The 17,629-nt window shown below is 41.6% G+C and overlaps 2 protein-coding genes across 11 annotated transcripts in view; both read left to right on the forward strand.

Moving 5' to 3' along the window:
• The first annotated feature begins 5,274 nt into the window (after positions 1-5,274).
• gdpd2 (glycerophosphodiester phosphodiesterase domain containing 2) lies at positions 5,275-11,505 on the forward strand. Its single transcript, XM_041220991.1, has 13 exons — positions 5,275-5,346; positions 5,750-5,809; positions 5,975-6,073; positions 6,187-6,280; positions 6,722-6,867; positions 7,049-7,131; positions 7,561-7,711; positions 8,299-8,520; positions 8,887-9,035; positions 9,880-10,027; positions 10,196-10,278; positions 10,922-10,947; positions 11,441-11,505. The coding sequence occupies exons 1-13, from the start codon at positions 5,275-5,277 to the stop codon at positions 11,503-11,505; spliced, it is 1,398 nt and encodes a 465-aa protein (XP_041076925.1).
• A 2,380-nt stretch (positions 11,506-13,885) lies between these two features.
• Positions 13,886-17,629, forward strand: part of dlg3 (discs, large homolog 3 (Drosophila)) — a 57,487-nt gene continuing 53,743 nt past the window's right edge. For 5 of the 10 annotated variants that reach the window (XM_041219902.1, XM_041219903.1, XM_041219904.1 and 2 more), the window contains exons 1-2: positions 13,887-14,219; positions 15,540-15,671. In XM_041219902.1, the coding sequence (XP_041075836.1) occupies positions 14,204-14,219; positions 15,540-15,671 (148 nt within the window). In that variant the 5' untranslated portion in view covers positions 13,887-14,203. Of the gene's footprint in view, positions 14,220-15,539; positions 15,672-17,629 lie in introns of all 10 variants that reach the window. The other 5 variants (XM_041219909.1, XM_041219910.1, XM_041219911.1 and 2 more) reach the window with 2 other exon arrangements.

Raw genomic sequence — 17,629 nt, forward strand, 5'->3', positions numbered from 1 at the left:
TCATGCTTTCATTTGCTTTGTGCCAAGCAGACGTATGTAAACTCATTGCTGCAACGCTAGACAAGCAATTCTACTCAAGACGGTGCCAAAATCAGATTTCACCCTCTTTGTGCATTGTGAATAAGGATGTAAAGATACACTAATCTCTGATGGTATGATATGCATCAGGATGTGCAAGTGTTCATGTCATGTATACAGTTACATGTGAGGGTCCTGGTTGATAACTTGTGTTGTGCATAATAAAATGGTTAAAAGACAACAACGAAAGGAGTTTAGGGAATTTGGGAGAGTATGTATTGCTACAGTGAGCTGTGTTGTGCTTTTGGTGTTGTGTGCCGATACACGCTCCTATTACAATGTGATACAGAAAGAGTTGAAATGGGTTGAAATCTTTCTCCTTTTCTTATGATGTGTTGGTGCAGTGCCGTTTCTAGGCGTAACCGACATAAACGGCCGTTTAGGACCCCTGGCCGCTAGGGGGCCCCTTGGACAAAAAAAAACAACAAAACAAAACAAAAAAAAACAATTAAATATATTTTCTTTTAAATTTATTTTCATAAATGATCAGAGTGAGCAGTTTTCAAAGATTTTACAGATTTTGTTTGTGAGTGAGTCATGCCCAGGGCCATCATGGAATCGAGCCTCATTCATGCATCGCTAGGCACATTGCGTTTGGTTGTTGGGGGGTAAAAAAGATCAGCCTCCGGTAGCTTCTTTGAGGATTGCGACCAAATTATGTCTGAAAAAAAAAGATCAAGAACGTACCAATCTGGCGCGAAGAAACTAAAGAAGGAAAACAACAAGAAAAATGTTTTGTATTATTTGATTTTGCTTCGTTTTTTTTATTGCTGTAGCTTGCTTACATACTGGCTGTGCCCAGTAGCGTACCGTCCATTGAGACAGCAGAGGTCCTGGGTAAAAATCGGTTCAATTCTTAATATTATTTTTAATTTCTTCACATTACTGTGATCTCCGGTTTCCCAAGTTACTTTGTACTCTGGTTTACAGTGCAGCACTAACATGAAACGGAGAAAAAAACCCAACCAATTACATATTTCTTTCTGAAGAAGCCACCTCTTGGTAAGAATCAATGTTAAGTGAAATTCTTATTTATATTGCCGTTTTTCCCCTGCGCAATGTGATGTTTAGCTGCAATACGTTTTGATAAATCTTTTTTTTTTTTTTTTTTTTTCCAAGCACCTGTTTTTATGATGACATTAAATGTGTAACTAAACCGGTATAGCTGGCTGTATGGTTTTTTTTTTGTTTTGTTTTGTTTTGTTTTTTTCTCGTCACTTTAACTGGACAGACAGCACCAGTCTTACCAGTCTTACCAGACAGCACCAATTACCAGTCACCGCAGTGTAAGGCAACTTACATAGCAGTGAACCAAATGCAAGTCAATAAAAGTATGAACCCATCTACTTATTAATACTGATGTTATATTCTTGTCCTTTTACAATCACATATTTCTGAAATAATATGGGTCATCAAATTTTAACATTAACATCATCCAAGGGACTTGATATTGCTTTGCAGTTTGCATGAACAGTCTCCAGGCATTATAAGATGATAGCTTTTTCCTTTGTAACATGAACAGGATCTGGTTTGTTCAACATTTTTTTTTTTTTTTTTTTTTGCTTCAGTAAAAATCAAAACGTTTATTTATACATTTTATGTTTTCTGTGTGGTCATGCAAACGTTTCAAGACAGTAGGCTTAACCCTATGTTGGTTTGATGTCCCGCCAAGTGGAGTGGGCTACAAATCAAATCCTGCTTAGGGCCCCCAAAAGGCTAGAAACGGCCCTGTGTTGGTGGGTCATACATGCCTAACTGTTTTACTTTATTTAGTTTGTTTTTATTTCAGTATCCTCTAAGGTTTGAGCTGTGCATGAAGAGAACTCTCTAGCCTAAGCAGAACGAGTAGAGACAGATATGAATAACTGTGTGTGGAGATTGGTGCCCACGCAGTGGGAAGCTGCCATTAAGATCAGATATTAATGGAATTCTAGCAGCATGGGTAGATTCGGAAGATTAACTGAAAGAAAGTAAAAAAGAATTATTAATATGGACCCAATTCAGGTAGCCTGAGAAAAGCATTTTAGGGAATATAAATTCATACAAGAAACAGGGAAAATATCATCAATGATGAATCAAAAAAGAAATAATCCAAATTATCTGCATTTTCATAACACCTTTTTTCCCCCACTCTTAAAGAGTAAGTAGCGTGGTTCTAAAAAGTATAGCGTTACACGTCTCCACATGTTGCAACAACTGTTTAAAAATAACGTATCTGCCATTTTTTATTTTCATTGTTACCATCCTGACAACTTTTTACACTTAGAACTTTAACTCTGTTTCAAAGCTGTTTTCAAAATGCCCGCTCTAGTGCACTGGGGTTTGAGATCTGTCCTCTAAATCACTGCAGGAAAAAGAAAAAAAAAAGTGATCTGGCTTTTCTGTACCACATTGTGGATCGTTATTGCTGTGTTACCTGTCTGACAATGTGGGCAATAATCCTTACGCTGTCAGTGCACTAGAGCGGACATTTTCAAAAGAGCTTTGATACAGACTTTAATGTTCTAAGTGTAAAAAGCTGTCAGGATGTTAACTTTGAAAAGAGGAATGACAGGTCCGTTATTTAAACAGTTGTAGCATCACGTGGGGACGTGGAACGCTACATTTTTTGGAACTCCGTTACTTGCTCATGAAAGGATAATTGGGTTTAATTGGATAAGAATGATTGGGTTTCAGTATTTCCAATTTGTTTAAATGTCAGACAGTCAGACAGTGAAATCCAGAGTTTGGGCAGGTTCCTGCACTGCTGACTGAGAGTCTGGCAGCCCCTCTATTGGTACCAGGAACCCACAGTTGCCCAGAGCAGTTCTGCAGGAATGTCTCACGAGAGGCTGCCTCTGCTTGCCTGCAATTTGATCAGCTATTCTCCACATTCTTCCAGTCCTGTTTCGGAATGCATTCATATGTATACAAATACATAGAGGGCACTCTCTGTGAAATAACCGCTGCTCGCCAACTCTTCAAGAAGCACAATGAGTGGAAAAGAAAGTATGTTTAACCCTAGATTTGGAATCCAGAGAGTGACTTTCTTTTGATCAAATTCCAGCTCACTCTTTGTCCTCTGTTTCTTTACAGTGGAAGTCTAGTACAGCCACTCTGTGTGTGTGTTCTGTGCATGTGCTTCAAACTCACTGTCCAGGAATTCTTTGGAAAGGTGAAACCACCTGTCTGTTGTATAGAAAGGTTATTCTTGTGTGTCTCTTGTCTTTAGGTAAAGCTGTGTGGCTCAGAATGACACAGAAGCACCCCTGTCGAAACTGCCTGGTTGGGGTCTACAGTTGTCATGGGAAGGACAAAAAACCAGGGAAATGGCAGGTAATAAAGCAGCACAGTAACCCTGCCTTCATATGATAGGATAATATTACACACCTCTGGCGCTGTCAGCTTGCATTGGACCAGAGCATGCAGCGCTGGGTACGGCTGGACATGCTGTGAGGCTGTCTAACGTGCTTTTGTAATGTGGCGACGAAGGCTGGTATCTAGACAAGGACACATTCACCGCATCACCTAGGCTTTGGGAAAGTATGTGTTTCGACAGAGCTTCTAAAGAGAGAGTGAGTGTTGTAATAGTAGTCCACCTTAATAAGAGAAAGTATTGTTGTCATGATTACAGTCTTTGCGGCAGTGCTCTGAAACGTTTAGCAGTGATGCATTCTGGCAGCGATTATTATATAATTACAAACTGAATGAGAAAACAAATGTAAAGCACTGGGGTGCGGCTTTCAAAGGGCTGTATTTACAAAGCGTTGCAGAGCAGCCCTGCATTTCCAAAGGGATTAAAGACCTAGAAAAAAAAAGAGCTAGACTTGTTTGGGCAGGACATGAAAAGCTCCTGCCTGCCTGCGCTCCGGGACATCTCCGAGGGGCAGGGGGGAGAAGGGACTCTGCCTGACTTCACCTGACAGCGTGCAAGCAAAAGCAGACCCACAGAGAACCTGACGGACAAGAGTGGAGAGAGCTCCCAGGTCCTGGTGCCTTCTCATGATGTCTGTGTCAACACAATACAATACTCAGGAGTGGTATGGAAGTAGAATCACATGCAATATGTAGCACACACTTTTGTAAATATACTTACAAGATATGCAAACGGCATGTCCGCTGTCGTTGTCTCTCCCACTCTCTCTCTCTCTCTGTCCCCTGGCAGTGTGCATGCTGCTGGTTCACTTTCCAGTCCTTCATCTTTCTGCTGACTCTTTGGTGGATCTATGTATGCTGGGCTGCCTACAATGACCGGGACGATTTCAACACGTGAGTACAATGAAGCTGGATTCGTTAGGGCTGAATAAACAAGGAGAGTCAGGCCTCATGGGCAGGGGGTTGCCTCTCTCCTACAGTAACCCTCCCTGTGAATCTCACTGAGACTGTGCAGTGGTGGCTCGGAGGTATTATTTCATATCACAGCAGGTGCAACTGTTGATGGAACAAAGCAATCCATTCAGTCCTGAGAGGAGTGGGCGAACACAAGAACCAAGACTTCCGTTCTGTCACTTCATTTAGAAGGGTCGGGTTTAACCAATTCAAAGGGATGCCCAAGGTGATTTATAACGTCACTTTGTAGTGCTGCTGTGGAAAAGCAAATGAGCCGATACCTGTGGGGTTGCATTTGAGTCAGTGCAGGAAAACTGAACCAGGATAGCTCTCCTTCCTGGTAGGAGGAAAAACCTGGAGTATGGGTTTCTTGCGAGGACTGGGGTTCATGAGCCTACATGTTAAAGGAACACCTTACACCCCCTTACGTTTTGCATAATTTTCTTTTTTTCTGTTTATTTTCCTGTTATACATGTTACTGTTATATATATATATATATATATATATATATATATATATATATATATATATATATATATATATATATATATATATATAATTTTGATCTCAATGATATTGCAAATTGGAAGCCCTAATATCAGCACAGTATTTGGGAAAACTACAAAGCGGTAATGTAATTCAGTATGTTAACGTAGCATTATTCAGCAGGTTTCATTCAACTTTATGATGCAAAATATGTTAATTCTATGTGGTGATGCAAAACATTTGGCCATAGCTGTATATATGAAGAAAAGTAATTGCTAAACTGAAAACTCACATACGCACTATAATTATGCAGATGTATGTTTAGAGGGGCATGCTGTTTTGCACTACAAGGCCGTCTTGTTTTGCAGGAAGGTGTTCTCAATTCTGAGCAGCATCACAGGCATGTATGTGGACTGGTTTTTGGTGGTGCTGATCGTGACTTCAGTGTTGGTCATCTACTGCTGCCTCCTGCTGGTGAGTTTGTGTATTGCAGTATGGCTCGGATGTGCAACTGAAGGACAGACAATGCCGTCTATTTTAATGATCTAAACAGCGGTGGATCTAAATACCATCTCTTTTATATTAATCCAGCTGGAGATTTATTGACCCACTTATTAACATCTGCAGACAATAGAAATGCAGTGAAATGAGATCCTTGAAAAATCAGTAAATATAATACATCTGAGTGTGATGCTATTAAAATCTTTAAAGTAGATTTCAATGATGCTTGAAGCAATTATTTGACTTGTGGTACAAACCTCCACCTATAGGAAAAGGTTGAAATTACAGGCAGGTGGAGGAAAGAGCTTGGAATTACTGACCTTGAGATTCTTTTTTCTATTATTTTAAAATGTTATTGTATTTTTTTTTTCTTCAGGTCTTTGCGCTGATCCAGGTGGCTCTTAAAGAACCTCTGGACATGCACTGGATTCACAAGGTATTCTCAGAGCTATAGGATTTGGCAATCAGAGTTATTGATAACTGCACACATTCACTCTATGTTGCTTCCTTGGCAGTTTTGAATTGTGTCTGCAGGCAGACACAGAGGCACAGGTGACTCTGTCCGTGGGTGCTGAGTTGTCCTGCTCTGTACCCCTCACAGGTCCTGCTGTTCTTGGCAGTGGTGATTGTAGCCGCTGGGGTCGTTGGGCTGTGTTTGCAGTGGATGGAGGAGTGGGGCACAGCTTTGTTATCATTGCAGGTGTGTGCAGAATATTCATTAAGCACATCTAGCAGGTTTTTTAAATATTTTTTTTACTTTTTTTAAACACGTGTGTTGCTGTGCACCCTGACCCTTCCCTTTGCCCCTGCCAGGTGACGGCCCCTTTTCTGCAGCTGGCGGGTGTGGCTGCCGTGTCGCTCCTCGGCTGGTTTGTGTTCCAGAGATTCTTCATGGCCAAAAGGACAGGTAAGCACCGCCCAGACCCCCAGCACTGACCCCCCTGCTGAAGACTGCCACTGTTTGCTGTGCTAGTGCTTCATACTGCAGCTGTGTGTTCCCCTTGCCCTACATGGCTAGTGTCTACATTTTTTCCAGTGTTGTTTCCCTGATAAAGACCTCCACTCCCAAACTGATATTTCAAAATTGTTAAAACTTGAGTTCACATGCAAATGTAACTAACATAAAGAAGAAAAATGCAAAATGAAACAGTCCTAGCAAAACATACCCTTAGAACAGTTCCTAAAGTTTTGTGAATAGTGTCGACAATATATTAATATGTAAGCTTCTGATAAAAGTACAAAAAACGAATAATTGAGAACAATGCTGGTGTTCAGTTCTTCCCCAGTGTTGGGTAGTGCTGCCCTCTGCTGTTTGCTGGCTGTCAGTGCTAATCCTGTGTGTGTTCAGTCTCTAGGGTGTTTATCCTCATGGCTTATCTCATCGTGGTTGCTGCTGTGTTCCTGTCTCCACTGGTCATCACATCTCCCTGCCTCCTGGAGATAAGGGAGTTACCCCCCAAGCCTGCGCTGATCGGCCACCGGGGGGCGCCCATGGTGAGCTTGCTCTATACTGCTGAATTAATTAATAGCACATTTTGCTTTGCGGTTTTGTCAGTTGGAAACATGGCAAGCTTGCCTTTAGCTTTCCTGGTTTTCCGCGCCTCTCTGCGCAGCTGCTGTGGCTCATCTGGGTGTCTCTGGTGAAAGTTCTTCTCACTCTCTCTCCTTTTTAAAGCTCGCTCCAGAGAACACAATGATGTCCTTCCGGAAGAGTATGGAGTGTAAGGTGGCCGCCTTCGAGTCAGACGTGCTGCTCAGGTGAGAGACAGACAGAGAGGGACCAGAGACACTAACAGAGAGATGCACTAGGCAGATATTACAAGTGGTGTGTGTGTGTCTCTGTATCTTTAAGAGCCTTATGAAAAAAAAGACTCTGAATGTGACATTTGTCCACCAGGTGGCATTGTGTCCTATGCAAAAATCCACATTCAGAGAAACCATAGTTAGAAAATGTGCCCACCAGTAGATTCTATGCTATGTAATTTGGATGTTTAATATACCAGTACTGTAAATTCTACAAACTCTAGACATATACTTTAGACTTCCTATTGTGGCCAGCGCCAAAAAAAGAAAGGCAATCAACTATGTGCATCAATATGTCCAGTATACATCTTTACAAGAATAAACAGAAAGATGCTTTACAAGAGCAGACCCTGCGCTACAGTTGAGATTTCTTCATATCTCCAGCTGGGATGGAGTGCCCTTCCTGATGCACGACGATTCCTTGAAAAGGACGACGAACGTGTTGGAGAAGTTTCCAGAGAGAGCCAGGAACGGCAGCTCCACCTTCAGCTGGAAGGAGCTGCAGAGCCTCAACGCTGGGGCGTGGTACCTGAAGGTAATCTGACTGCATGAACCTCCTTAATGTTGTAGCTAGAGCCAACCCGAGTCACAGAGCAGTGCAGTAAATCCATTGAGTAACCTGAAAGGTGAAACAGTGGCACACAACACACTAGGAACATTAAAAACACATGGATAATTTCTTATTCAGTCAGATTAGAGACAAATGGTGTGCTTTCAATGAAAGGCATTATATAAATTGGTGCATTGTATTGCACTGTCACAGAAACATAATACCTACTACTATACCTGCAATGCTCTAAGCAGTATTACATGATGTGCTTTGGAAGTAATGTATCACCTAGATAGTAACTGACAACCAAAGGCATTATGCAGCTACTTGTAGTTCCTGAATGGAGATTAGATGTGATATAGTGTTGATATGAGTACATGCTCCACCATGCTGTATTAGCGGTTTGCCTCTCATCTATTACACGGCACATCATGCAGTAGTCTGCCAGGGCTGGCACGTCTTATGAAGATCAGCATTGCATTGTAGTATTAGCATTGCATTACGCCTCTGGTAAGACCTGATTGGCCCGGGGACAGTGATGCGAGTGGCGCCGCCCTTGTGGTTTGTTTCAGAATGACCCCTTCCAGACAGTCTCCTCCTTCTCAAAGCTGGATCAAGAGGAAGCCAGAAATCAGAGCATCCCGTCTCTGAGTGATCTGCTGAACCTGGCCAAGCAGAACAACACCTCTGTCATCTTCGATCTGAAAAAACTCTCTCCGGGACACCCCTACGAACTCAGCTACACCCAGCGCACTGTCGAGACCATTCTCAACTCCAGCATCCCGCTGCGACTGGTGAGAATACGGAGCTAACATTGCTTCAGCACACCAGGGTTTAAATAACTGAGAGTCTAGAGAAACAAGTAATCATTCAGCGCTGGAAGACCTTCCTTCCGCGGATAGCCTTTAAAGTGAAAGCACAGCGACGATTTTGTGCTGCCAAAAGGATAAATTCAATAGAAATTAATTGGGGAGGGGTGAAAGTTTTCATCAGCAGGGAAGGGCTGCAGTAATCAATTTGTCGCGGGTTATTGGACAGTAGATTCCTTTTTTGAGACGAGTCTGAGCGGTTTACAGCTTATCTTTCAAAGTACTGTTTTACCGTCTATACAGTATGTTAGCTCATCAGCCTAGTCATATCCCCTGTCTACTCCCTGCCAGGTGCTGTGGCTGGTGAATAAGAACAGGGACAAATTGGTAGCAATACCCCCTGGGTTCCAGAAGATCTATGCTGACAAGGAGGCCATGTGGGCCGGTGGGGGCGACCGGCTCAACATACGCCACTCCTTCCTGAGTGGCCAGGAGATTCGGTGAGTTTGTGTTTGGGGGGTGGGGTGGGGCAGCAACCTGCTGTTGAGACTGGAAATTGTGTTGCAGAAACGCCCAAGGGATTCAGTGCAAAGCCCTGCTCTATCCTGGCAGTGGTGCTTTAACTCCGTTTCTATTGTTCCACATATTCCAAACCTGTTCCATTGCCATGTCTTCTTTGAAGCACTAGAGGGCTCTCTTTCAAAACATAAGTGCAAGTCAAGGGAAATCACATAAAATGAAGTTGTTTTTTTTGTGTCTGTGTTTAAGGTGAAATGTAGATGTAGTACAAATGTAATCTTATAAAAAGAAGGAAGCACAATATTGTAACCATTGTAAATATACACTAAAGCAATATTATATATATATATATATATATATATATATATATATATATATATATATATATATATATATATATATATATTAGTGTTGAATTCTTTTATGGTTACAATGTACCTCTGTTTCTTTGTGTGTGTGTCTGTCGTTGTGTGTCGTTGTGTGTCTGTCCCTGTGTGTCGCTGTGTGTCGTTGTGTCGCTGTGTGTGTGTGTCTGTCCCTGTGTGTCTGTCCCTGTGTATCGTTGTGTGCGTGTGTGTGTATGTGTGTCTGTCACTGTATGTGTGTGCCGGTCACTGTGTCTGTCTGTTACTGTGTGTCGCTGTGTGTGTCTGTCCCTGTGTGTCACTGTTTGTGTGTGTCCCTCTCCCTGTGTGTCGCTGTGTGTGTGTCCCTGTGTGTCGCTGTGTGTGTGTGTCCCTGTCCCTGTGTGTCGCTGTGTGTCTGTCCCTGTGTGTCGCTGTGTGTGTGTCCCTGTCCCTGTGTGTCGTTGTGTGCGTGCTTCAGGAACCTGACTCGGAGTAACGTGACGATGAACATGTGGGTGGTGAATGAGCGCTGGCTCTTCTCTCTGCTGTGGTGCTCTGGGGTCTCCTCCGTCACCACAAACTCCTGCCAGCGCCTCAGGGACATGCAGCGCCCCATCTGGCACCTCGTAAGTATTCATTGAAGTACTTTTGCCAAGTCATTCTAAGAGAACCTGCTCAAGCTAATTAAACAGTTTCCTCGTCCTCCATAGATATATATGAAAATACCCCACCCCCCGATTCAGTCAGAAATCAGTGTTTGGGGTGACCGCTCATTTCTGTGTGTTTCTGCACAGGCACCCGACACGTACCAAGCGATCTGGATCACCGTGGACTGCTTCTTCCTTCTGGTCATTCTGGGCCTGTTCCTGCTGCAGAGGTCAGTGGGGGTGAGGGGTAGGGCACTGCATGACCTCACAGCATCTTGGTGTATTGCTTCATATGCACAGCACAGGGTCACTCTTTGTTTGACTGAGACACTATGTAGCAGCTATATCTCCTTCTCAGTATCTCTGTGTAATCCTTCAGAATCTCCACGATGATGTTTTTGAATAGATCTCAGTAATCGCAGTAATCTACATGCCATGTCTGTTCAAAGTGATTCGGACAGATTATACAGGGTTATAAAAGTGTTGCGATGCTACATACAGTAGGGTCCTGTTTAAAAAAAAAAAAAAACTAACCTAGAGAGTTGATTTGCTGATTTGAATTGGTAGAACTATGATTTATCTGTATTATTATTATTATTATTATTATTATTATATTATTATTATTATTATTATTATTATTATTATTAGGGGGGTTGATCCTTTGTTAAAACTCTTTTTAATAAAAAATACTAATAGTCAACATTGCGTTTTGGGTTACAATTTAATCATAATTTCATAATTCTACATTGTCAATTCCATTACCTTTTCAGAAAAACCTTAGCAAATCTGGAAGTGATTTTTTTTTCCATTGCTTTTTTAAAACCCAGACTCAAGAAATCAAAGTGCGTTATTTGTTGTTTTTTGTATTTTCAGGAGGCGCTTCTGGAACAACAGAGGGGGTGAGTGTCTCCTCAGGAACCTTTCCTACAGTGTATGGGTCGAAAAAATTCAATCATCAAACATAAAACTCAACTGCAATGAAGCAGCTGGCAGCTGGCAGCTGGCAGCGAGTCGACACGGTGGCTAAAATGCACTCCCGATATGAATAACCGTGCGTAAACCACATGTCTGAAGTTGGTCAAAAAAATTATTTTTTGATGATATTTTTGGTACATGTGGGGGGTTGACCAAGAAAGCAGGCTTCAGGCTCCACCCAACAAAACAATAATGAATTTGAGTAAGCCTTGTCGGCCCACTTGAGCTGGAATGACCCTGTAAACGAACGCACTTCATAAAGTGATGAAAAGAGTTTGTTGTTGTGACCTGGATTTTAGTTCTTGGAAGATCCTGTTAGCAAGGTGTGTTTGTCAGCAGGGCAGGTGCAGCCCAGGAAGTGGGAAGCCCCTGAAAGGAGATGAACTGACTGCTTCTGCTTGTCTTGTCTCTCCACAGGACGGTCTGAGCACAGTAATGGCTTCATAAACTTACTGACGGGCGAGATGGACACCTTTCTGTGAGGGTCGGGCCGGGCCGGGCCAGCAGATGGAAGGACTGTCTGAAGGAGTCCCTGCTAGAAGAAGCAGCAGCAGCATTCTGAATGCTTTCTGTTCAGGGCTGCTGAACAATATATTTTTTCTGGGAACTGAGTAGCTGACTTGGGAATCTGTATCTCTGGGATTGATGCAACTCTCGTCAGGACTAGAAGGAAGTTTTTATTCGGTGTGGGGGGGGGGGGGTTGGTCTTGGGTTACCTTTTCTCTGAACATATGGGGGGGCCCTATACTATACTGAACAGATGTGCGCCCCCCTTCAACCTGCTCTTGAATATATGTTAACAGACTGTGCCAAACCCCCACCCTCTCTCCTGTGGGGAGCAGGCAGGACCTGTTTTGATCACTGAAGTTCACCATCACTGCTATGGTTAAGGTTGTGTTTGAAGGTGTTCACTATTGTATACTGGTCAACAAAATCGGGGCATTTCAGACATATTTAAAACATTAGTATTAACACGCCTTAAGTACACACAAATATATATAATCTCAGTATTTCCGTTTCAAATTCTAGAATATACCTCAGATAAGTGCTGTGTGTCTATTTGCTCGAAATGGAATATAGAACAGTATGGTAAAAGCTAAGTATACTATTTATCATGTTTTCATTCTTCTCATACCACCCCCAGTTTAGATTAAAAAATCAAGTCATGGCTTCTGGGGCAAGCATTGACAAGAGTGCCTTCCAGCACTTTGCAGACTCTTGAGGCATTGCCCATGTGAGTATTAAAGCTTGCTACTGGGGATTCCCACTGTGGGGGCTATGCTTGGCAGGATAGTGTGGTATTACTGAATATTACTCACAACAATAGCACTGAACATTCAATAACGAAGTTCCCCCTGATTTTGTTTTCTTTAAAAGGACAGAATTATGTGTTAATGTTACAGAATGAGAAATGCAAAGCTTAAGGAATGTCTAATGTCTAATGTATAATCTAATGATCCGGTCAGTGGCGGATATGAATAACTACGTGTTTCTTCATTCCTATAGACCCCGTTGAATTTCATTGCTTCATTGGAGTAATCGCACTGAAAATTTGCCCCATCATTTTTGCTCCAACAAAACCCCAAATTGATAGCCCTATTTTTTTGTTGACTAGTAACCCTGTTATTTTCATATAATATTATAGAAATATCTGGTATTTTTGTATTAAATAAAAAGTGTTGTTTTTTAATAAATATTTTCTAGATTCTGGTGAAATGAATTTGAAATATGGGCAGTTGTGAAGTAAATGAAAATAATGTCTAATAAAAAATAAAGCAATACCTTTTTGCTTCACTCCTATATAGTGTGCTGAAACAATTAAAAAGGTATAATTAAGCTAATGAATAGTTCAATTAAGGGTTCAGTTAAGTAATTGATAACTCTGCAGGAAAACCAGTGGACACAGAAGATTGGGAAACCCTGGGCTAGACCATCGTCCTGTGTAGGGGTACAGTTTGAAATTTGTACAGTTTCTTACTGGTTTAAATTGCACTTTTCCCCCTTTTTTGAGTGGGTGTGTTAAATCTTCACTGTTGGAAGATATGCTGGATTTGATCTATCTGTTTCACCAGGCGATTGTATATTTTCTCATTTGTTATTCAGACTTGTTTTGCAAAGTCAGCAGAATGTATACGTGCTTGCTCTATTTGTACGGGTGTTGGTGTATTATTAAAAGTGTCTGTCTTGTGAAGAGAGTTGGGAAGCTGTTTGGAATTAATTGGTTCAGGGCTCCTGCATCTTTGACATTTATAAAGATAACATCTGTTATGCTTTAGATACCAATGTGCCACTAGATAAACCAAACTGACATGCTTTGATGTCTATAGATCTTGGTCGTCAGACCTTTGCTGCAACGATTCACACTGCAGACAGTGGAAGATTTACACCTGGCATGTTTCATATTCAAGAATACAATACCTACAATGCATATATTTCTAGGAAATGTTGTAAACAAAATTAAAGTAGCCTAGACTGATTTATTTATTTATATATTTATATATATATATATATATATAGTTATATATATATATATATATATATATATATATATATATATATATATATATATATTAACTAAAAGAAAAAGATTTTGACTTATTTCAATAAAGTGCTGGTGTACCAAAACTCCAACTAGACCTATCGATTTCCCTTTGTAGTTAAAGGTGTTTTAACTTTAGTGCCAGGGTCTCCTTTTCTTTCAAGGCAAAGGGATTTGTGAATGGCAGGTAACTTTCTTTCTGGTATGTGCTGCTTTCGAGGCCATGTGGTCACTGTAAGGTACTGCAGGCGAGTTCCACCCTCTGAAACAGAGGAGGGACGCCGCGGAAAACACAAAAACACTTACTTTTTTTTTTTTTTTTTCATAAGAGCGATGTTACTCACTGAGCTGTTTCATTCTCCACAGACTGGGAGCGGATCCGTTAGAAAATAACGTACACTATAAACTTTTAGAAAGTTTTGTATTATTATTATGTTTTTGTTTTAATAAAGAAAAACAAGTCGCTCGCAATTCTAACCAATCGAGACGACGAGCTGGGAGGCAATTAAATTGGAGTGAAGGATTCTGTTTTTTTTTGTTTTTTTTAATAAACATACATAATAAAAAATATATAGTTTGATAAAGGCATGTTGGAAAAGACAGCGCGTGAGGAGTAAAATAGTTCTTCAAACCAGACTGCAATGGTTCATAAATACGGTAAGTGCATATGAGACGTGCTGTTTATTTATTTACCAATTTCTTTATCAGTACCACATGGCTTGTTATAGTCGCGACTTGCCTAGTTGTTATCGACTAATATGCTATTTACTGTAATCCATTTGTCACAAGACTATTCTGGAGGTGCTTGTTTATTTTGTCAACACGAAAGTTCCGAGCAAATAAGCGCCTTTTGAACTAAATCTGATCGCATCCTGGGCTTGAGAGGCACCTGTTTCTCTAAAGCAATTGAAGCGCGTTAACGAAAGGTGCTTGCTGTTAGTTAAGACAAATACGCGATTAAGCAGAAGACTTCGGATAGCTTTCGGTTTTAGGGTATTTCGCTATCGTGTTATGTTTTGCAAGCGAAATGTTCCGTTCGAAATCCCCTAGGGAAACAGGAAGTCTTTCTTTCCTTTTCTTGGAAGGCTTTATTAACACGTTAACCTCTCGGAGCGTCTGGAAACGAGCCACAAGGTGATAAAGTAAGTGACAAACGCGGAAGGGGTTTGAGCACAGAACCGCTCCACCTGCAAACGAGCGGATTTTGGCTGGGCGGACGGTCTGGGTCGCAACGAGGCAGTGGCTAGATTCCAAGAGAAAATTACCCAGTGTTGGCTAGAAATAACTCCATGTACTCGGTTTTACCAATATGATAAACCCCCCACTCGCCAAACCAAAACAAAAGAGGCAAAGTAAAGGGTGTTCTGTGTTTCTAATACAGTATTTCACTTTCTCCAGAAACGTGTTTCCAGACAAGTTCAGTGTTTATCAGAGAGACCCTTGTTCAGTTTCAACATGCTTGACCTCTTCGAATAAAGTCAAAGCATTTAAGGCCTGTGACCTATCCAGTGTCTATATAAACCCCTGCCCCTCACTGGTCTTCACACTGGGGGTGGCGTTACCTGAAACGCTTGTCCACTTGGCTTACACGAGGAATCTATTGTAATTAAGGTGTTGCAGATAATAAAAAATAACAGAAACTATGAAAACAATGTGAAATTCCTGAACTGCTTCTAACACTCATGACATTGCACCAGGCTATTGCCAAATGCAATACCAAAAGTCTTTAGGAGGCTAGGCGTGTATGAAACAAGTTTGGTGAAGATTGATGCAAACTCCAGGCATCGTGTGACTGACAGACAGACTGGCACGATCACAGAGCACAAAGGGCCCTTGCTTTGATACCCAAGAAACCCCAGTTATCTTTGGCACAGCGGTTGTTTTTTTGTTTTTTTTTTGTTTTGTTTTTTAATAATGTATTAATATTTCAAAGTTTCCTCTAAGTTTCACACAGCTTTCTTTGCGATCCCTCTCCAGACACGCAGAGGGCAGTGGATTTGCTGGCACAGTACCAATCCAGCCTGACCAGCCCAGAGGAGCAGACCTTGAAAGCAAACGTGGCCAAAGTGTCCAGCGTCTTTGGGAGCCAGCTCTTCCGTGCCTTGCTGGGTAAGACAGCGCCCCCCATGTGTGCACTGCTGTCTTTCATATTACATTGACTCACATCCAGGGGGGGGGCTGAATAAGAAGCTGAAAACCTGAATTCACACCCCCAAAATAAATAGTCAAGGCTTGATCTTGTGCTCGTTTTTTAAAGTGTATGCACTGTGCATGTTTAAGCAGACCTGTTAACAACTGGAAGTTTGCAGTAAGGCAGTGTCCACCTTGGCTGTAGCTGTTCTGCGACTTGGGGGTGACAAACATGTTAACTATTGTGAAAGTACGTTGTGGGGGACCCTAATAAACGTTGACCACAGTAATTCTGCTTGGTAATTTTGCAGTTTTGCCATGGTTTCCCATCGTCGTACTGTGCATTTAACCCAGGTTGCTATGGTTTGCCATGTCTTGAAATATGCTTTACCCTATCTCGCATGCGTTCATGAGCTTTATTGCGCTTCGTTGTGCTTTTAATGTGGGAAACTTTTATAAGGGGAACTTTGAGCTCATTTCAAAATCTGCAAAGCCCAGCAAAAGTAATGTTCTCAGCGGTTCTTTAGATAAAAGGGTTCTTCACAAAGAACGAACACACTTGATACAAACCCCCGTTATCCATTAGTTATCCAAAATATTCATAAGGCTTCATTGGTAATAACCATATCAGTGCCTGTTTCAATGGGACTTTCACTTACATAATTAACATCCTTATAATAAAACACTGATAAGTGAAATAAGTCTTGCTCATGCATTGTTAATGGCTAATAAATGATCACTGATTCGCTTCCCTGCAGATAATTCAGCAGCTGGTGTGCAGCAGTAATCTTGCCTGACTGTGCCTTGAAGACCAGTGTTTAAATACAAGGGGTGTTTATTTCTAGTTGTCTGAACTTTAACATTTTACACATTAGAGTAAAAAAAAAAAAAAAAAAAAACATTTACGTATTTCATTGTATGCAGTGCTACCAGGTGGCCAAATGTTGTAACTGCAGCAAAGATATCAAAAAGAAAAATGCAGTTTTTTTCAGTACAGCCCTAATTAAGATGTCAACTGTATGTTTATGGCAAGCAAACAATGTTCTTAAAGCTGACTTACAGGTTTAGAAAATTGATTTTGATCAGAGTAGCCAGCTTTTTAAGAATTGCTTTTTACCAGTAACTAATAAAAAGTGTATTGAACTCAGACCAGACAGACAGTGTTGGATACTGCTGGCATTCCTATCAGGGTTACCACCATGTCATAACAGACCCTTAATCTTAAGTGTTCCCAGATTTAGCAGTGCATTCCTGTCCTTGTGGCTCCCCCTCTCTGTGTGTAACCTCGAGCTGGTCTTTGTGTAGGTGGAGGGAGGTCTGTATCAGCTCTCACTGGTATTGCTGCCTGAGTTCCACTGGCCTCAGCAGATTGGAGACCTCCTGTTTTCAAGGGAGTCTGTTATTGTGCTTCTAGTTCGAATTTATTAAGCTGCAATATCGTTGTGCTGTGATGCCGTGAATCACAATGCCATGAATCACTCCCGCCAGTAGAAAAAAAAGGGGATTTCTGTGTGGAATTTAATTGGAATTTAAGACTAGTTGTTTGCCAGTGCGGTGTAATCTGAGCCACTCTCATTGGATTTTGTAATGTTTTTTGCATGTGTGTGTGGCCTTGCTTGTTGTGTGTCGTGTGTTGAACTGGTGAAAGGTGAATTCAGGCACGGCTACCCCTTTCTTATAATGCCAGGGCAGAGGTGACTGGAGAATTCCATTCCCAGCATTGCACAGACAGCGTGGATATCAGTGCAGGAATGCGTGCGGGGAATTCTACTGGAGAGGAGCTGGAACTGGCTGTGGCGACAGGAGCTGCTGCACCACCTCTCCCAGGATTGCCTCTACCCGATTGCCCTCTTATAGCGTTGGTGGTGCTGTCTTTCACAGTCGCGGTACAGTTGAGAGACAGTCTTTAACAGTGTCACATCACCTTTGTGGTAATG

Source organism: Polyodon spathula, chromosome 20 (assembly GCF_017654505.1).
Source record: "Polyodon spathula isolate WHYD16114869_AA chromosome 20, ASM1765450v1, whole genome shotgun sequence".
Classification (NCBI taxonomy): Eukaryota; Metazoa; Chordata; class Actinopteri; order Acipenseriformes; family Polyodontidae; genus Polyodon; species Polyodon spathula.